Below are 20,600 nucleotides of genomic sequence, written 5' to 3'. Positions count from 1 at the left end.
CAGTGTCAAGTCAACCAGAATAAAAGAAATACGACAGTAAAAATGATTGAATAAACCCTTTTTGATGGACATTACTCATTTTAAAGTAATATAAAGTAACAAAGAATATACAAGTATACATACTACATTTCTTGTAGGAAGCTTGTATATACTGTTTTTCCCATGTAACAAATGCAGTATTAGTTAAGTCTGAGCTAGCTGGTTATCTCTGCTGACTCTCTGCCACTGTAATAGAAGGCTTCTGTTTTATTGAGATATAATACAGAAATTAAACACAGGAGGTTATATATAAGTATCGGTTGAAATTGACAGCATTACAATTTATTGTGTTATGATATATTCAACATAAATAATAGTGGGACAAAGGCATACGGGCGGTCATACGCTTACTGGATGAGACTGACAACATCCTGAAATACAGAGAGCTTTGTCACAATTCTAAATTGTCTTGTCAAGGAATATTGCAATATAATTAAAGCTATCCCATTACCATTGACCTTCCTTCACTGTAAAAGTTTCTATTTGCATTTATTGTGTTGGAATGAGACAATTTTGTTGAAGGTCTTATGCTAACACAATACACCTGGAATAAATATACACCAGTCATTACAATTATGAACAAACTCAGGATTTATTGAAATAAGTGCTGCTGTCATTGGTTCTTGGTTCACATTCAACACACAACAAAACTAAATTAAACTAAGTCATAAACCACACGAGTTTATGGGCAGTTCATTTAAAAACAACTTCACAGAGTTCAACTTTGGCTGATTGGTTTGCCAGTGTTAACTTTCCATGTGGAAGGTTCAGTCAATAAAAAGGATTTCTGGTCCCAAGAACAATGACATTACATTGTGGTTCTACCTAGGGTTAGGGTTGGGGGTTATGCGGCTATTCGGCTGCGGAGGTACTCCAATACAGCATCGGTTCCTCTGGCCACGATGGCTGCTCTGGGCGTCCGGAAAGGATTCCCTTCCAGACTCAGACACCTAGAGGGAGAATACAGGTTTCAACTGAGCTTCTCTACAATGTATTTTTTTTAGAAAATCCTATTATGCAACTGCCGCACACGCAGGTAGCCCACAGAACTTGAATGGACAGAACGGTTCTTCCACTTGTTGTTTGCCGTGGTAATTTGGCTAGCACAGCATAAAATGTGGGTTATGGAATTTAGTTGCTTTGGTGACAACGCAAGTCTGGACATTAAGGCTGTAAAGTCTGTCACACTTGCTTGAGAACTGAGCAGATGCGTCTGTTAGCAAACTGTCACACTCAACTGAAAGCTAACGTTAGCGACGAGGCTAACGTAGCTTTATCACAGACTGTACTTCTCTCTCTAGCTCTTCTAGTCAACATTAGCATGTTAGCAATCCATGGCAGCAAGGAGACAGAGAAGCTGCTTTGGTTCTTGCTGTAAAACCTCGCATCTCAGCGACTTGCCATGAGTCGGTTTATACGGAAGCTAGTCCAATGGTTCACATAAAAATGGCCGCTGCTCCGACCGTCCAGGAACGTTGATTTGAATGGGAAAGACCATTCTACCTATTCAAGTTCTGTGGTATTTTCCTTTAACACCTACACACAGGTGACAGTGTACTGGAAGTATCACCTGTGTATAATATAGGTGTTAATACATTTACACACCTTGGGAGCAGATAACAGTGTGCAGACTCTTTCGTTCTTCAGGTGTATATCCTACCTGAGGTTCGTACACAGTCCCAGCTCAGGTGGTATGTTCAGCAGGTCATTGTTTGACAGGTCCAAAGTTGACAGATGGACCAATCGCGTCAGACGACCAGGGTCCACGCTGTCCACCTGGTTGTTGCCAAGCAACACCGTCTCCAGGGAAACTATCTGATACAGGACGTCAGGGAAGGACTTGAACCTGCAACCAGCCGGCAAACACCGAGTGAGGAAACTAGATGATGACCTGAATGACTATCTGATTGGTTAAACTGACTAACAGACTGTCAAACTATCCAAGTGGTTGACTAATTAACTAAGGCTGCGTTCACACTAGGCTTGGGCCGATATTTGATATTATCGAACATTCCTGCGATATTGAATTACTTTGTGTACTTTTTGAGTGTTTTTTGAAGTATGTAATTTTACTCTTACATAAATATGTTTTGACTTAAGTATTATACTTCACCATATTTTAAAATTACATCCATCACAGAGGACAAATTTGATTGGCTCTTTGTAAATACTGTATCAGAAACTGGCCAATCATAATCATGTTGAACCGTGAACCGTGTTGATTCATGCTTTATTTTGTTTATGTACTTCATTTTGTAATGGTTGTTTTCCCAATTAAAACAACCTAGTTTGAAGTCCTTTTAGCATTGCATAGGAAGGATCATATGTAATGTTTTCTTTTGTGAAAAAGTAACTCAGTAACTTTTATTCTGAGTACATTTTGAAAGTAGTTTTAAATAGATTTTAACCCCAGTAATTTTACATCTACTAAAACCGTTTCAGCAAACTAACAGTACTTTTACTTGAATAGGATATTTTGGTACACTTTCAACCAGTGACTGTCAGAAGATACAGTCAGAACAACCTTGTTGTTGTTTAGATACATTTGATGGTCATTTTATGATTCTTTTTAACTCTAAACGGCCAGACCCCATTCACCTCAATTGTTTGTTAGAAGTGTGAGATGGAACTTCAGTAGCTAACTCGCTCTCTGGTGGTTGTATGAACTTCAATGAAGTTTCAGTCTCCACTGAAGTGGAGGTGAGGAGATATTGACATGATTTTATTTTGGGGTGAACTGTACCTTTAACAGCTAGTGCGTTACCTATTATAATTGAGTATAACTGAGCGTAGTTTAGTCAGGTTCTCCAGTTCAGATGGCAGCTCACTCAGCTGGTTGTTCCTGAAAACAACCAGTTAGTTGTGTTAACTATGTACCAGGCTGAAATTGTAAATGCAAATATGTGTTCATCTGTGTGTATGTATGTGTGCGTCTACCTGAGGTCTATGTGTGTTAGCTGCAGTAGCTTGCAGATGTCAGGAGAGCAGCAGTTCAGTCTGTTGAAGCCCAGATTGACCTCTGACACTGAAGACTGCAGTTCCACTAGTCTGGACAGAGAGGACAGAAAACAGCAGAGAAGAAGAGCCTTTATGGTTAGTTTATGAAACGATTTGTAAAATGATGCATCATAAAACTGTTGAGAATGAAAGACTAAAGACAGACTGATTTCCAATGCTGATTCTAAAAATGAGTGAATCAAACAGTGATGGGACAGGAGACGAAGGAAGAGGATATATAGAGAGACAGAGAGTGTGTGTGTGTGTGTGTGTGTGTGCGCGCGTGTGTGTGTGTGCGTGTGTGTGTGTGTGTGTGTGTGTGTACCTGGTGGGCAGGGTGGTCAGCTGGTTCTTGCTGAAGTTAATGGTGGTCACAACTCCACCTGCTACAGCATCAAACAACTCATCTGGAATATTCTCTGCCTGCTTCTCACTGACACACACACACAAACACACACACACACACACACACAGCACAAGCATAGCACACTAGTACTGTAGACCGATATATGAGCCTGATATAGGCCTTTCATTAAAATTGGATATTGGCCAGTCAGTGTTGTCCACAAAAAATATGTACAATATGAAAATGTACTAAATTGCACTACCAGTCAAAAGTTTGGACAGGTCACATTTTTCTTTATTTTTACTATTTTCCACATTTTAAAATAATAATAAAGACATCAAAACTATGAAATAGCACAAATGGAATTATGCAGTGACCAAAAAAGTCAAACCATCTTATATTTTAGATTCTTTAAAGTAGCCGCCCTTTGCTTTGATGGAAAGGAATAGGCTTTGGAAAGAAATTCATACATAGGCATCAACTTCACTATTTATATTTGTCTAAGAAACTAATTTCAAGCATTTAAGCATAAGCCTTTAGATCAAAATGGCTTTAAGAGAATGAAAAACATAGGTGCCATCAAAAAAAACAATATGGGTCAAACCGTAGCAATGATGTTTTGGTATGATAGTAACTAGTACTCCAAAGTTAGCTTGTTGTAGTACTGTGATATTTTGTTGTGAGTAAAGTTATTTAAAGTTACTTGTACTGCCACAGAGCCAGGCTGATGAGACACCACTCTCAAATTAGAGTAGTAATTATTTTATCTTTAAACATGGTTTTATTTCTATTTTTATTCCAGAGCTTCATATTCAGGTTGACTCAAGCCTGTGTTTGAAATATGTCAAAACAAGTATAAATAATATGTATAAATTATGTCTTAGTATATAAAACTAGTACATAACAACTGTAGCCTTCATCACCAACCTGTACTCCAGCAGCTTGAGAGTTTTGATGTTGTGCAGGTTGACTCTGGCCTGGCTGGGTAACGTCATGGCTGTAGGAGCTGTATCTGCGTTCTCGGGCTCTAGAGTCAGTAGAGTCAGTAAAATCAGTAGTCAGTAGATTCAATAAAATCAGCTGATTCAGTAGTAAGTAGATTCAGTAAAGTCAGTAGAATCGGTATTCCGTAAATTCAGTAAAGTCAGTAGATTAAGTAGAGTCAGTAGAGTCGGTGGGGTGGGGGGGGGAGTATTTAGTAGAGTCAGTAGATTCAATCAAGTCGCTAGATTCAATCGAGTCAGCAGTTCGTAGATTCAGTAAAGTTAAATCAGTAGATTCAGTAAAATCAGTAGTCAGTAGATTCAATGGAGTCAGCAGATTAAATCGAGTCAGCAGTCAGTAGATTAAGTAGAGTAAGTTAAATCAGTTAAATCAGTGGATTCAGTAAAATCAGTAGAGTGAGTAGATTCAGTAGAGTCAGTAGACTCCGTAAAGACAGTATGGTTCAGTGGAGTAGGTGGAGTCAGTAGGTTCAGTAGTCAGCAGAGTCAGTTAAATCAGTAGATTCAGCAGAGTCTGTGAATTCAGTAAAATTAATGGAGTTAACAGAGTAAGTCAGTAGATTCAGTTGATGCAGTAGAGTTAGCTAAGTCATTAGGTTCAGTCAGACAGTCAGTAGAGTCAGGAAAGTGAGCAGGTTTAGAAGTCAGTAGAATCATTTAAATCAGTTCATCCAGTAGTCAGTAGATTCAGTAGACTCAGCAAAGACGGTAGATTCAGTAGGGTCAGTAGATTCAGTAGTCAGTAGAGTCAGTTAAATCAGTAGATTCAGTAGAGTCAGTAGACTCAGTAAAGAATGAGATTCAGTGGAGTAGGTAGAGTCAGTTAAATCAGTAGATTCAGCAGAGTCTGTGAATTCAGTAAATTAATGGAGTCAATAGAGTAAGTACTCAGTAGATTCAGTTGATTCAGTAGAGTCATTTAAATCAGTAGATCTGGTAGTCAGTAGATTCAGTAAAGATGGTAGATTCAGTAGAGTCTGTTAAATCAATAGGTTCAGTAGGGTCAGTAGATTCAGTGGAGTTAGTAGAGTCAGTAGATTCAGTAGTCAGTAGAGTCAGTTAAATCAGCAGACTCAGTAGTCACTAGATTCAGTAGAGTTAGTTAAGTCATTAGATTCAGGATACTGAGCAGGTTCAGAAGACTCCGTAGATTCAACAGAGTCAAAACGTTCGATTATGTCAGTAGAGTAAGCAGATTTTGTTGACTCAGTAGAGTCAGTAGAAATAGTGTTTATACCTTTAATTCTCCCTCTTAGATATTTCAGAAGCTCGTTGGTTCCTTTCTGTCAGGAAGACGACAGAACAACAGTGTTGGCATGGATGTGTGTAGAAGTGAGGCACTACATAAACATTATCAGCTGATTTTGGCTTTACACCAGGGTTTTTCCTGGCCCAGAACTGGACTAACATGGCAACAAACATGGCTCTGAAATGCCATATAAGCGTGTTTAACAGCTATAGACATTAACCACACAAAAATACATTTTAAATGAAGAGTTAGCGTTTGTCAAAAGACGTAAAAGAAAGAGTGTAGGTGAGTTTGTCATTAAGTGTCCCAAAGCTGATGAATTTGTATATCATCTGACATGTTTAATCTTTTACTGACAAAGACACAATCATATTTATAGAACATTGCACAGTGCTAACAATTATGGGGTAGTCACCACTCTAGTTAAAGGAGAAGGAAGGATCCTTCTCCATTATCTTTGGCTACGTCACCTGAAAACCCTGTATTGGTCTGGCTGTAGTTAGTGTGTGTGTAACCTACAGTGAGCAGGTCTCTCCTGATTCCTCTCAGTGGGTTTCCCTCCAACAGCAACATCTTCAGATTGGGCAACAAGCTGAGAGAGGCTGGAAGACTGACAGACAAACACACACACACAAATACAAAGTTAGGATGTGACTGATGAATTGAATGGGAGACCAACTTTGGTGGCACATTAGCTGTTGTTCCTATCCGACTCTTAAGAGAATTTAAAGCAAACTTCTGAAATGTTGCAAATCTGTCAGCTCATAAAGATCCTGACAAGTGAAATAATGCATGGAGGAAAGTGGCAGAGAATGTTGGTCTTCCTGGTGTTACCTTAAGTATTTTTGCTGCTAACTTTAGCTCTGGTAGGCTATACAGGTAATGTTAGCTAGATTAATGCATAATCCTATCTTTGATTTGGATATACCTGTGTGGTTTTGTTTTCATATATACTGATGAAGGTGCTTTGTAAGTAAACTAAAATCAATAAAAATTGTTTAAGGAGTTTGGCTCCTGGGCAGAAACAGTTAACAACTGTTGTGATGTGCTGTATGTGATCATGAGGTGATGTCATGGTGATGTCATGGACCTACGTGGTGATGTCGTTGTTGGTGAGGTCGAGGCGTGTGAGTGTGCTCAGTACGGTAATCTGTTCAGGAAGTGTTTTGATCTTGTTGTCTCTGAGCTCTAGAAGAGAAATGACCATCAGGCTGGCCAGCTGCTCCGCCTCCAACTCCTCAATCTGGTTGTTGCCAACATACAGCTCCTAGACACACACACACACACACACACACACACACACACACACACACACACACACACACACACACACACACACACACACACACACACACACACACTTTGAGGACATGATATATGTACAACATGTGAGGCAATGTAGATGCAATTTTTCTGCAAAGAATTTTGGCAGTATTTGACATTTCTTTCGGTAACATAATCCAAAGTGATATTGTCTTACTTGCCAATCCCTGCAAAGGACAATATTGGCAACAATTGTCCATGTATATCATCAGTTTTAGAATGACGCGATACTCTTGTTACGGTCTTATTCAGGTTAATTCATTAACCATTATTCATTAACCTTTGATAGCCTGTGATTGAGTCTCCCTGTTACCATGACTAAACCAGTGAAAAGAGTACTACTGGGTTACTCCAACCCAGTTATGATGTTTTCATACATCAACCCAAAACCAGGTTACTGGAGTACGCGGGTTAGGAAGGGAATTCATGCATGTAAACGTACTCAGTGTTGGTTTTGAGATTGGACCATTGTTTTTGTAGGCTGTTGCTATGGTTACCTTCAAGTTGGGGGCAGGGACCTGTGGGAGGAGGCGGAGCTTGTTGTGTCGGAGGAAGAGCTGCTCCAGAGCTAGCATCTCGGATATGCTAACTGGAACGCCAGTCAACTGGTTATTGCTACAGTCCAACAGCTTGAGACCTGCAAGGGATAGAGTCACATAGTGACTATGTTTTTATGTGTTGTAATCATTAGTCCAAATAAAATGGCTTAGAGAAACAGTTCACTCAAAATAATAATAATAATAATAATAATAATAATAATAATAATAATAATAATAATAATAATAATCTACTCTAGCAGATCTACTCAAGCTTGACTTGACTTATAGGACTAGATAAAGAATTAAATCTAGGCCTTTTGGACTCACAGTGCAATGATTTGGCTACAATACACTTGGATTTTCTGCAACCAACCAGACCCCAATCACCTCAATAGTTTGTTAGAAGGCTGAGATGGAACTGCAGTAGCTAACTCACTGTGTGTTTGGTGGTCGTACAAACTTCAAGGAGTTTCATGGAGTTTCCACTGACATGGAAGTGAGTAGATAATGGCAGGATTTTCATTTGGGCATGAAATGTTCCTTTAAAAAAACCCACAAATATCAAGAGTGAAAGCCAGACGGGTAGGCAGAGACAGACAGACAGACAGACAAGTAGCCGTACTTGCCATCTTGGCCAGGCTGTCAGGAAGACAGGTGAGCATGTTGTGAGACAGGTCTAGTTTCTGTAGACAAGTCAGGCGGCCCAGGCTGGAGGGAAGGCACTTCAGATGGTTGTTGGACAGGTCCTTCAACCCATCAAAGCAGACAGAATACCTCCATCAGTCAGACAATACAGTAGGCAGGGCCAGGTGGGAGAGAGCAACAGTATATTTACAGTGTATTTCTACCAAAGCTACCAAATTAGAACAGATTACAAGGCCCATTCCTGGTGTATCAACGTAATTTCCTTTGGTACACCCAAGATGGCTGCCAGTTGTTTAGATGGTGTTTCTAGAAGGTTCTGTTTCAGTATTCATTGTTCATTCATAAATTCAGTAAAAATTGAGTATTTGGTTGACTTCAGTCAAAAGGTTAGCTTTTAAGTCTTTCTTTCTAACTACTGCTCAATAGTTTGGGCTGCCCAGTAAATCATAATTCGTGGTGAAATTCTCTTTGCGCCATTCCTCAAAAGTCTGCCGGTGTGTGGGTGTGTGTATGTGTGTGTGTGTGTGTTTCTGTGTTACTTACTAGCTCAGTCAGGTTTTCCAGTTGTCCCAGTTCTTCCGGCAGGGTTTCCAGAAGGTTCTGCTGGAGCGTCAGACTGCGAAGGTTCTTCAGAATACATACTTCCACCGGCAACACACTCAACCGGTTGTGACTGGAGAGACGGGCCAACACACACACAGGAAAATATCCTGAGTGACGCATTTACTGTAGCCAATTTTCTGTGCACTGTAAATATCCAATATCCAATCCAAACAGCATTAATGTTTAACGACTGCTTTGTGTGTGTGTGTGTGTGTGTGTGTGTGTGTGTGTGTGTGTGTGTGTGTGTGTATACCTGAGTCGTAGTTGCTGTAGCTGCTCCAGTTCTCCCAGAGTACAAGGTAAACTGCTCAGCTGGTTGTCATGGAGCTGACAAATCAATACAAGCATGTTTTATTTTTAGCTGCCTGTTTTAAAATTACTTCTAATAACTTAAACTAAATAAATAAAACTGTTGAATTTTTCATTGTAATACTACTTCCCTGAATCTACTGTATAGTACAAGTCAGCCAAAAGAAATGCTTGTTGAGTTTGAGTGAGTGAGTTAGTGATTTAATGAGTTGGTTAATGAGTCAGTGACATTGTGTCTTAGTGAGTGAGTGAAAGAGTTAGAGTGAGTTTGTTAGTGAGTTAGTTGGTGTGCTAGTGACTTCGTTAGTGACAGTTAGTGACTTAATGAGTGAGTTAGTAAGTGACTTAGTAAGTTAGTGAGCTAGTGAGGAGTTAGTAGGTGCGCTGTTAAGTGAATCGATGAGTTAGTGAGTGAGTTAGTGATTAGAGAGTTAGTTGGTGAGTTAAAAGTGAGTGAGTTAGTGACTTAGTTATTTTTGAAGTAACTTAGTGAATTAGTTAGTGTCTGAGTGACTGAGTGAGTTACTGAGTGACATAGTGAATTAGTACGTTAATGAGTGAGTTAATGAGTTAGTGAAAGAGTTGGTGAGTGAGTGAGTTAATAAGTTCATTACATCTGTGGTTCTCAGTCCTCAGGACCCAGAGACCTGCTGGTTTCCATTCTAGCTATGTAATGAGGGATTGATTTACACCTGGGATGCCAGGTTAATGCAATTAACTAGCTGGTAGGATAGAAAACCAGCAGCACTCTGGGCCCCAGGAACCAGGACTGAGAATCACTTGTTTGGATAGTCATTTAGTGAGTGAGCTAGTTAATGAGTTAGTGAATTAATTAGAGAGATGGCGAGTTAGTGAGTGATTTGACGGGTGAGTGAGTTAGTTAATGAGTCAGTGAGTTAATCAGTGAGTTAATTAGTGAGTTAGGGGGTTACAGAGTGGGATAATTTTTGGATTTACTGACTTAGGCTACTTAGTAAGTGAGTTAGTGTTACTTACATCCAGTGTAGTGAGTCCAGACAGTAGTCTGATGTCATCAGATAACGCTGTAAGCTGATTGGATGAGAGCAGCAGTTTGGTAAGGTCAGTCTGTTCCCACCAGCGCTCTGACGCTCCAAATGACAGATTCTGATTGGCTTCCTCTGGTGTGTCAACGTTCAGACGATAGACATTCTGAGGGACTGAGACAGATGGTTACTACAGTTAAACTTGACTAGTACTGACTAACTCACTACAGATACCAAGCAATCCCACTGAGATTGACAAAATATTTTTGAAGAGAGACATAGTTAAGAAAGCATCATCAAAGACCAGCATTTCCCATACAATGTCAATACCCGCCAGTCTGAAACATAGCCTTCAGCCTTGATAATCAGATGGAAGTATAATAGCTAATGTTGCAATGCCATTATCTTATACCAGATTGAGACACTTCAGTGCCTGAAAAAATATGAATCAAGTTGGAAATCGTGTCCCAGCTACTACCACTGGGCTGCATAGAAAGCTCAGTACATCAGTTGGTGGCGATAACACCCCGGTGAGGAGGTGATTCGCCATTCGAGTAGAAGAAGCAGAAGAAGAAGAAAAGGAAGAGGAAGAAAAAACACTCAAGATAATAGGAAAGCATCCAACTGGTCTATGTGATCACTGTCAGGGTGAAGAGTCAGTCGAACATGATTATGCAGTGTGGAGAATATGAGGAGGAATGAGAACAAATGAAAGAAGGATTTAGAAAGGCGGGAATCCAGGAATTGAACATGAAGACAATAATAATGAAAGTATAAAGTGGCACATTGCAGAATTTTCTTTGATTTTATTAATCAAACAGGATTAAAAGCTAGAATCTAGTCTCTTTATTTTATTTTATTTTATTTAACCTTTATTTAACCAGGAGTGGAGTCTCATTGAGATTAAAAATCTCTTTTTCAAGAGTGTCCTGGCCAAGACAGGCAGCAGCACAGTTACACGGTTGCAGACATAAAACAAACATATAACAATTTAGAATGAAAACAAAGAACACATTTCATCAACATTCAAAACATCTACAGCCAGATGTGTTTGCTTCCAAGTCATTTAGAAACACTTTAAAAGCATCCAGTGAGACCAGCTTCCGAAGATTCAGGTAATTTTGCAACTGATTCCAAGCAGAGGGAGCAGCATACCTAAACGCCCTTTTTCCCAGTTCAGTACGGACTTTAGGGACAGTTAGTAGGAATAAGTCCTGGGAGCGAAGACGATAACTTCCCATACTTTTTTGAAGGATGTAGATCCGTAGGTAAGATGGAAGCAGACCAAGAATAGCCTTATAAATAAGGATGTGCCAATGGTTAAGTCTGCGGGTGGACAAGGCAGACCATCCAACCCGAGCATACAAAGAGCAATGGTGAGTAAGGGCTTTAAAATTTGTAATAAATCTCAGTGCTCCATGGTAGACAGTATCCAGCGTGTGTAGGCATTGCGAAGATGCATGCATGTATATAACATCGCCGTAGTCCAGCACAGACATAAAGACATCTCTGGTCCACACTCTGAAGCAGAAGGTGGCGGTAATGCACCTATAACGCTCAAGTGTTTCCCCTATAATTGTACAGGCCTGGCGGGCCGCCAGGCCAATGAGAACCCCTGCAAGGCCAAAAAAATATTTTTTTTAATGCCAAAAATAACGCCAAATACCAATTCATTCGGAAATCAATAATCATTTGCGTTTGGGAGTCTCTGTGCAGCGCTGTTCCGAAACGTGAGTCAACCTCTGTGTCGTTGCCTGGGAAACTCTTGACGCCATGTGAGTGCCACTGCTATCACACCGTGTCCTAAACACCGGGTTCAGACCGCATGCAGAAGCGCCGCGAAGCGCCGGGAAGCGCAGCCAGTTTCCTTTCGGCGCCCATGTTAACCAATTTGACCGTTCAGAAACGGCCGCGCCGCGGCGGGGCGCTCCGCTCGCCGTTTGCGATCTGGAGCGGCAGTTTCAGCGGCGTCTGGTCTATTTTCTCCGCGTGCCGCGGTGCGCATTTCACAGGAAAACACCATAGAAAACACTATAGATGATCATATCTCCATTATATCACCACAGAAGCACAAATATATTAAATGATCAACTTACCAGGGTCTTCACTGTTGTTGTTGATGAATCTATCTGTACTAATGCAAGTTTTAAATGTAGGATGATGGTCTCTCTGGTTTTGAATTATCACTTGCCTTTTGAAAATTGCGTCTGTTATTGAATTACCACAAAAGTAAAGCAAGGATACATGTTTAGGTATGTTATATGAGAGAGAGAGAGAGATCTAGCTCCCCTAGACTTTCCTAATTATTGCCTGATCACAAGTCAGACTCTTGCTGAAAAAACAAACAAATAAACGTGACAGCTTTGATATGAGGGAGTTTGTGAAGAAAGGGAGAAATTAAGAAGATGGAAGACATAATGTTAATGTTTGCAAAGGTCATAATGCTAATGTTTTGCAAAGGTCATAGGTTACACTGCTTATTGTTATGCAATAAATGCAGCTATAAAGTCATCCTCTCCTTGTGATCACTTTGTTTTAAGTCTTGAATATACCAAGCGAACAAAAATTTGAACGCAAATATAAATTGCAGACCGCCTGCTGCGCCATCTGACCGAAGCCGACTGCGCCAATATGCCATCCCGCGCGCCTCGTCTGTTTAGGGTTTTTTCGGTGCGTACCACCAGGCCTGAAAAAAATTCTAGGGGAAACACTGACGCTGGCTGGGAACCACCGTTAAAAGACAAGAAGAAGAAGAAGATGATCCAGGCCCTGCATGTGCACAGCCAGCACATTTAATAATTGAGAGCTTTAGGAATCTTAAGTCTGGGGAGATCATGTTTTGTGTGATTTCAACTGTGCGACTTAAGATGTCTTGCAAATCATTTTCTTCCACTTAGATTACTTTTAAATACAGCTACAGTTACTCTCTTTCAGTTACAATTTTTCTGAGTTCAGTTATAATTACTGTCTTGCAATTGCACTTCCTCTGAGTGCAGTTACAATACTTTAGAACACTGATTCTCAACCTTTTTCATATCAAGGACCCCTAATTTAGTACACATTAGGGCCACGGACCCCCATTTGATGAGATTTTGTCTCTTGAACCCAAATCTGAGAATATCTTTATTGTAAGTTATGATTTTGTCCAGAATTCCATGACTATCTGCATTGCAGGTAGAGAGATAACACTGAAACTATGATCAAAATAGTCATTCTTCTACATTCTCTAATTGTGTTAACTTCTTGTAAATGAAATAAGTTTAACAACTGAGAAATTTGCTGGGGACCCTCTGGAACCCCCTCAAGGATCCCTGGTGGTCCCCGGACCCCACGTTGAGAACCACTGCTTTAGAATAAAGTTTAGCTCCATAGTTTACATTATTCTATCCATCCACGACCGTCGACCGCGTCCTGTATATTTACAGTCTATGGCAGTGCCTCATACTGTAGCAAATTAAGCTAGGCTATGCTTGAAAGATGCCATATTTATTCTGTAAAACTGTAAAAGACAGAATTAGCACCACCAAGTCTTACAGCGTAGGCCTACTTATTTAAGGGTGCAGGGAATGACCTTTGGCCATGGCAATTCGACGGCAGAAACGTTAAATCTCGACTGCAATGGTAACACAGTGTAAAGTGTAACTTAACTTTACCTTCAGTCAGCCCTCGGCCTGACAGGTTGAGCTGGCCGCTCTTTCTGGCTGCCTTCAGCAGTCCGTGAGGAACGGTAGGTTCTGTTTTCTCCGTCCTGAATCCCGCCAGAGAATCCGCTTTATCCGATCTTTTAAAACGAGACATTGTCGGTGTACTTAAATGAAACCGAGAATATGTATTTATACGGCTACCCTAGCTGTCAGCTGTGTGTTTACATCTGATATAACCCAGGCTCTTCTTCAGCTTCTTCTTCTGCTTCTTCTTCGTCGTTTTCACATATGGGACTGCCGTAAACCAAACTCGTCTTGAATGTCGTAATCTTGCCGTGTCACGCAATGGCTGGCGCATGCGTGCAAGCATTGGTAAGTGGAAAAAAGACGTTTTTCGGTGACAACAGTGTCCTTTGGAACAAATTTGAACACTCAGTGTTGTATACAATTCGTCACTGTTCATAAATATGAAATGTAAATGATAATATGTTTGTTAGATGTAAGAGATAGCAGTATTGTCTTGTCAGTCACAATGGTCAGAACAGAAGTGGTCTCTGACAATTCTTCTCATGGAAAAACATTGTACAGATTATATAATTGCTCAATTATTTGTTTTGTTTTTTTTGTGCAAAAATACGTTTTTTTAGTCAACATTTGAGTGTTGTGGATTTCTAGAAATTGCGCTTTTATTCTGAAAAAAATCGGACAGATGGCAGAACACAGCCTGGTCTCAGTAGGCTATAGCAGCGCTTCCGTTTCGTCAACCTACCTGCAGTGTGCTGTCAAATCGAAGTTAAGAGTCATCAGCTGTAAAGTAAAGCGCATACAGTGAGTAGCTACTGTGAAGTTCTGGTGCTTTTGGGTGTGGTGTGTTGGCGCCATTAGAATCTGTATGAATTATGTGTTCATTCTGAAGTGTGTCAACTCAGAGTAAGGTTTACATAGCTAGTTAGTTAACGCCGGAAAGCTGTTTTATAAGCACAGCTGGCAACTTAACGTTAGCCTAGCTTGCTAACTAACCCGCAACGTGGCCCGTAACGTTAGTGCTGTTATGTGATACATTTTGTAATGATGGGATCAGAGTTTCAAATTAACTGTAATGCTGGTAGTTTTTTATTTACTGTGACTGTAGCCCTGAAAATCCCATTATCTCTGATATTGAATTGAAGGCTACGCCACACATAATTTAAAAATCCGTTGCCTCGCTTTCGACAAAAGTATATGTTTCATAAAACATGACTCAAGACCTCTTCTGAATAGTTAGGTTCCACAATTTGATTCGGCATACATCGTATCTACCAAGCGGCTCTTATTTCTATTACATTTTAACTTTAATAATTGGTTTGCCTGCACTCCCCACAATCTGTCCCTTCCACCAAAACACACGGAGCAGTGTGAACCAATTCTAAACGTTTCGATGTTACAGGTGCTATTTAGTGGGTTATATGTATGTAGACTTAAAAAAATATATTTAAAAAATATCTGAAATCTAATTTTATGAACTATGCTTTTGCAGACAAGGCGACATGCATTGGGGGGTTGCTATGGCTAAAGGCTGTGATACAAGCCACTTTAGGCAAGCAGATAACTTAAATATTTTATTGTAAAACTAGCTTGGCTGCTAGGAGATGAACTTGGCTGGTGCAATTCAGAACTACACTGCCTCACTAGAAAGCCAAACAGGAAAATCACCCTGAATCAGATTTCTGTATGTTTGTGTGTGTGTCTGTGTACATTTCTTGTCTCCCTGTGCAGCAGTATGGCCAGTGTTGACCAGGTAACAGCAGTAGGGGAGGTTCTGGTGGACCCAGGACTGGACCTGACCCGCCGCTTCAGAGCCTTATTCACTCTGAGGAACCTGGGAGGTAACACACCTCCACAAAACTCCAACTATATATACTGTATATATTAAATAGGTGTATGTGTCAAATAGGTGTATGGTATGTTACAATAGTTAGAATGAGTTATTTTTCACTTCTGTGTGACTTTAAATAGATGGGCAAGATATATACATATATATATATATGTATATATATATATATACATATATATATATATATATATACATATGTTGTGTGATGTCTCATTTGAACTTTAAACTGTGTTAGGTGCTGAAGCCATAGAATGGATCAGCAAGGCATTCAGTGATGAGTCTGCCCTACTGAAGCATGAGCTAGCTTACTGCCTCGGGCAGATGCAGGACAAACAGGCTATACCAACGCTCACTGCTGTACTCAAAGACACACAGCAAGAACCCATGGTCAGACATGAAGCAGGTAAATACATACACACAGGAAGAAAACATTTCTACTACATATCATGTCTATTGTTGCTGATTTTTCTCTCATTTTTGCTTTTTTGCAGAATTTTTGCGTTTCGAGAGCTGAATAGCTCTCAAAACGTACCTATGTAGCAAAAACCCTGACCAAGTAACTGATGAAGTGGCATGTTGATGTAATAAACAGCACGTCTCTGCATGATGGATGCGTATTTGCTTCTCACTGTAGCCACATGAGCACTGGGTGTGTGCTTCTGTCTTGACTGTGTGCCTGTCTATCTGACTGTCTGTCTCTAGGGGAGGCTCTGGGAGCGATTGGTGATCTTGTGGTTCTGGACCTGCTGAAAGAATACAGTCAGGACCCTGTCATAGAGGTAGGAACATAACTGTACCAAGTCCAAATGTAATTTGCCACATACATAGTTGCAAACCCTGGATACCAAGGACCCATGGGTAGGTGTAGTGTTATAGACTTGTTTGGCTTAACAAGGTGTTGTTCATATCCACTGGTTTTTCTGCTTATGTCATTTGAAAAATGTTAAGTACAAGAAAGATGTGGAAATGCCTGTTTTATGCTTGAAGTTTTCAATATTTTGCTAATTTAAGGGCAGGTAGCAAGTATGTTGACACTTGTTATTTGGAACATTCACCTAAACCTAAAAAAAATACATGTTTGGTCTTCAGGTGGTAAAACAAGTTGCTGGTGTTGACACCTCTAGTAATGACAGTCACGCTACAAAGCTTGCAGAAGTCTTCTGTTTTTATAACCGAACTATGTCCACATGATGGATGCTGCCCCCTTTTTTAGACAAATTTGTCTTCATCTTTGTTTTCGTTTGGTCAGAGATGAGGAGGTGCACTCGTCTACTACTTTCTTGCTGACATTTTGAATTACGCTTCATTGTGGAGACGATTTGTCAACAGATATATGTGATTGGTTTGATCGGGTCACCGCACAGCCGGATTAGTCCACTTCTCTCGATGTTGTGGGACATCTCGAGTAGGTCATCATGTTCCAAAAATCAAAACTGCCCCACAAGTAGATAATGGAAAAGAGAGCAACTCACCTGAGGAACTCTGACTGATGTTCACACTAATAAGAACCAGGCAAAGCAACCTCTCACATGCATGCCATTGGATACATTTTTCTGTAATTGCTGCTGAAGAAATGCACCAATAAAATACACCAAGAAATACTTCTGTCATAGAGGTAGGCAACTGACATATACAATGTGTTACTAGTCTTTTAATGCAGCTTAACAAATGTTAATGTTGCAGCATTGCATTATTGTGAAATGTCGGAATGTTGTCGTTCCCCCAATGTCCTCTAGGTGTCAGAGATGTGTCAACCGGCTGTGTTTGGGGTACAGAGATGCCTCAGTTTTTGGTTCCAGTATTGCTTTGAAAATGCGAGTTTTCAAAGCAATATGAGGCAACTAACAACTAACTAATAAACTAACTGAGATCCACAGAGGTCAAATAATCACAGAGCATTGGTCACAAATACTGTAAAATTATTTAATGTAGTGAGGAGAAGAGTTTGGAAAATCATGACGACATATGTCAAACTACAACGGCAAAGAGGAACAGTGGTGACAAGTAAAAGCTCACTGACAGGGATAGACCGACTCTTAACAGGATAGTTGCTAAACCCCACAAAACTACAGACTCAAACTGAACCGAAGCGTCTGTGACACAATTTCACCAAAGATTGTATGTTGTGATCTTAACAAAGCTGTTTTTATGGCAGGGCTGCCATTTAGAAAACACTTGTATCAAAGCTGCATGTAAGGAGCACAAAACTTGGAGCCCAGAGCAATGGAAAAAGTGGCAGCAAATATGTAGGAAAAGACAAGGTGGTTGAATACTTTATGAAGGCACTGTAGATGGAGGTAGAATACATACAGAAATGTGTTCAGAAATATGTACCAATTCACATGTGGAGAATGTAGCTTGACAGTTGTAAAACAAATCATCTTTAGTTCTTTGTATGAGCAACTGGGATAAAAACTGGAATATAAAAAAAAAGGTGTATCAAGGTCCCCTTTGGATGTGTACCAAATGTGTTGTCGATAGATGAGAAAACTTTTTTTTAAAAATGCAAATTAGAAAAAATCCATCATGATTGACTTTGGTGGTCCACTATATGTCTGTTTTTGTTAATGATGTTACATTTATTTATATGATGGTTTACAGAACAGATACATTTGTGTGTCTGTTTTTTTGCATTCAACAATCTTAAAACTTGTGGATTGTATATTTATCTTTTTTCCATTTAGATTTCTATTCATTTTATTACATATATTTGTGATTAGTGAGACAGATTTCCCTCTAGAGAGATTTCCTATACATCAATTGTATGCAGTAAAACTGTTGTAAAGTAGGTTTGGCCCTACCGTCGTGCAGGTGGCAGAGACGTGCCAGCTGGCTGTTCGGCGGTTAGAGTGGCTGCAGAGCGGAGGAGAGAAACAGGAAGAGGGTGGAGCTACAGACGGGAACCCCTACTCTTCCGTAGACCCCGCACCCCCTGCGACGAGGAAGAGCATCTCAGAGCTACGGACCATCCTGTTGGACGAGAGCTTGCTGCTCTTTGAACGCTACCGGGCCATGTTTGCTCTGCGTAACCTAGGCAACGAGGAGGCGGTGCTGGCGCTGGGAGATGGTAGGATAGAGCACTGGTTTATGCTGGTTTCTCTGTGTTTGTGTCAGGACATGATTGTTTGACCACTACATAAACCTTTGTTTTGTCTCCAGGCCTTCAGTGCTCCAGCGCTCTGTTCCGTCACGAGATCGGCTACGTCCTGGGCCAGATGCAGCACCCGGCGTCGGTCCCGGCCCTGAGGGCGGCCCTGGAGCGTCCCGGCGAAAGCCCCATGGTCCGGCACGAGGCGGCCGAGGCTCTGGGCTCCATCGGCAAGGAAGAGTGCGTCGCCGTGCTGCAGCGCTACTGCGGCGACGGGGAGCGCGTCGTCAAGGAGAGCTGTGAGGTCGCCCTGGACATGCTGGAGTACGAAAACAGCGACCAGTTCCAGTACGCCGACGGACTGGTCAGGTTACAGGGTTAAAAGTCAGGATTAAGCGTTACAGTCGCGACTCCAGGACTCTTCTGGGCTGTCACTCGAATCCTTGGATGGAAAACCTCTCGACTTCTCAGCAACTGAAGGAAAACAACCTTATTTTCACAATAACTTATCTCTTAACATTCTTTTTGAGATTTTACGCCTTGTGAGCACATGCAGTGGTTCTCAAAGTGGGGTCCAGGGACCACCAGGGGTCTTCGAGGCGGTTCCAGTGGTCATTGAGGAGGTTCCAGGGGTTCCCCAGCAAAATGTGGAATACTTTTAATGTCACTATAATTCACTAGAAATTATCCCAATTAGAGACCGTATAAGAATGACTATTGCAATCCCAGGTTTTATTCTCATCACTATTATCTCACCATGGGTTGATGGACTAAAGTTTATTTTACTACTAGGGGGACTGATGACTCTTGGGGCTTTTCTTCTGAAGGTGTGTCTGTGTGTGTGATCAGTCAGTCTAATAGAATGGAGATGAGACAACATAAAGTACTGACTGGTTCAGCATCTGGCTAATCCTGTTGATACAGGCGGTACTGCGGTGTGGTCAGGCCTCAGGTCAGTTCACATTTTCGTATTACTGTTTGATGCAGAACAGAGATCAACTAGTATTTCTGTTCTGGATATATGTTGGGAGGACAGCACTCCAACTTGGGAAGGTTATTTTCAAAATGTACCTGCTTACCATATTAAAATTGTAACTCAATCTACTGGAATGCTCAACCTCAGCAATGTAATCTGGCTGCTTTCAGTTACTTCTGGGTGACTTTACTCCAAAATACACGATATGCAGTGAAATGAACAATTTATTGCAATTTGCAGGTTGTAATTTGAATTTGTGTCTTTATCATCTATCACATGTAATCCATTGCAGCACAAGTCTGTGGTTTTGTCTGTGCTGCTGAGGTCTGTGTGTGACCTCAGGCTGTACATTGACCTCTTCACAAACCATAATAAAATGCTCAGTGATCTTATTTATGGTTTTTGTGTATTTATCACCTCAGTAATGTGATTCTTGATTAGTAAGTTATTTAATACACCAAGCAGTTAGCTAGGTTAGCTATTGTGGTATAGCTTTTGATGATATGGTTGATACATTTATTTATTTATTTATTTGGGGTTTACTATTCTTTTTTTCTAATTTGGCACGAGTAGTCCGGTTCACTCGCTACTTGGACACAAAGAATGGTACTGATTGGCTCATAGGGGGCGCTATAGTAAGCCCTCAAAGTCTAAGGCTCAGCCCCGCTGCACCATTAGTCATAGAGATGTGAAACTTGCTGCAGATATGTATCTGGACATGCTGAACATTTTTGCCTCTTGGACCCATAATGTCTGCTGTCAGTTTTTGGCTGCCATTTTGGATGATATGTTGAGATTTGAACAAAATAGGTTGACACAAGTAAAATGACTAACATTGCAATATGTACAGTGAATACTTACATCTATATCACCTTGTGTCATCAAAAACTGTACATAATGCCTTGCATTTTCCCTTTTGCTCAGTGTATTGTAAACGATTCCAAATGCTTCTCAATCAACT

General features: G+C 40.6%; 2 protein-coding genes across 5 annotated transcripts; one reads left to right on the top strand and one right to left on the bottom strand.

The window, feature by feature from the left end:
- Window positions 1–58: 58 nt before the first annotated feature.
- On the bottom strand, window positions 59–13,946 carry lrrc40 (leucine rich repeat containing 40). 2 transcript variants are annotated; one of them, XM_071915903.2, is made up of 15 exons: window positions 13,712–13,946; window positions 10,051–10,232; window positions 8,999–9,072; window positions 8,686–8,815; window positions 8,120–8,243; window positions 7,456–7,595; window positions 6,730–6,902; window positions 6,155–6,245; window positions 5,624–5,669; window positions 4,310–4,409; window positions 3,362–3,469; window positions 2,977–3,087; window positions 2,804–2,881; window positions 1,700–1,885; window positions 59–989 (listed from the first exon to the last, which is right to left on the bottom strand). In XM_071915903.2, the coding sequence occupies exons 1-15, from the start codon at window positions 13,854–13,856 to the stop codon at window positions 884–886; spliced, it is 1,794 nt and encodes a 597-aa protein (XP_071772004.1). In that variant the 5' UTR covers window positions 13,857–13,946; the 3' UTR covers window positions 59–883. The 2 variants fall into 2 exon arrangements, with proteins under 2 accessions (XP_071772004.1, XP_078141736.1); XM_078285610.1 differs by lacking the exon at window positions 59–989 and having other exon boundaries at window positions 1,759–1,885; window positions 2,783–2,881.
- A 533-nt stretch (window positions 13,947–14,479) lies between these two features.
- Window positions 14,480–20,031, top strand: dohh (deoxyhypusine hydroxylase/monooxygenase). Of its 3 annotated transcripts, none has more exons than XM_071915945.2 (6): window positions 14,480–14,530; window positions 15,458–15,567; window positions 15,811–15,978; window positions 16,278–16,354; window positions 18,387–18,642; window positions 18,735–20,031. In XM_071915945.2, the coding sequence occupies exons 2-6, from the start codon at window positions 15,462–15,464 to the stop codon at window positions 19,043–19,045; spliced, it is 918 nt and encodes a 305-aa protein (XP_071772046.1). In that variant the 5' UTR covers window positions 14,480–14,530; window positions 15,458–15,461; the 3' UTR covers window positions 19,046–20,031. The 3 variants fall into 3 exon arrangements, with proteins under 3 accessions (XP_071772046.1, XP_071772055.1, XP_071772064.1); XM_071915954.2 differs by having other exon boundaries at window positions 14,490–14,530; window positions 15,461–15,567; XM_071915963.2 differs by lacking the exon at window positions 14,480–14,530 and adding an exon at window positions 14,531–14,592.
- The last annotated feature ends 569 nt before the right edge of the window (window positions 20,032–20,600 follow it).

The sequence above is a fragment of the Centroberyx gerrardi genome, chromosome 9 (assembly GCF_048128805.1).
Source record: "Centroberyx gerrardi isolate f3 chromosome 9, fCenGer3.hap1.cur.20231027, whole genome shotgun sequence".
Lineage (NCBI taxonomy): Eukaryota > Metazoa > Chordata > Actinopteri > Beryciformes > Berycidae > Centroberyx > Centroberyx gerrardi.
This window is presented reverse-complemented; position numbering and strand designations above follow the sequence as displayed.

Excerpts from the sequence above, each read along its gene's own strand:
- lrrc40 (XM_071915903.2), bottom strand. The coding sequence starts at position 13,856 with ATGTCTCGTTTTAAAAGATCGGATAAAGCGGATTCTCTGGCGGGATTC. Across the intron at positions 8,244-8,685 it reads TGGAAAACCTGACTGAGCTA|GACCTGTCCAACAACCATCT; the intron begins GTAAGTAACACA and ends GATGGGTTGAAG. Across the intron at positions 3,470-4,309 it reads CTCAAGCTGCTGGAGTACAG|TGAGAAGCAGGCAGAGAATA; the intron begins GTTGGTGATGAA and ends TGTGTGTGTCAG.
- dohh (XM_071915945.2), top strand. The coding sequence starts at position 15,462 with ATGGCCAGTGTTGACCAGGTAACAGCAGTAGGGGAGGTTCTGGTGGAC. Across the intron at positions 15,568-15,810 it reads CACTCTGAGGAACCTGGGAG|GTGCTGAAGCCATAGAATGG; the intron begins GTAACACACCTC and ends AAACTGTGTTAG. Across the intron at positions 18,643-18,734 it reads GGTGCTGGCGCTGGGAGATG|GCCTTCAGTGCTCCAGCGCT; the intron begins GTAGGATAGAGC and ends TTTTGTCTCCAG.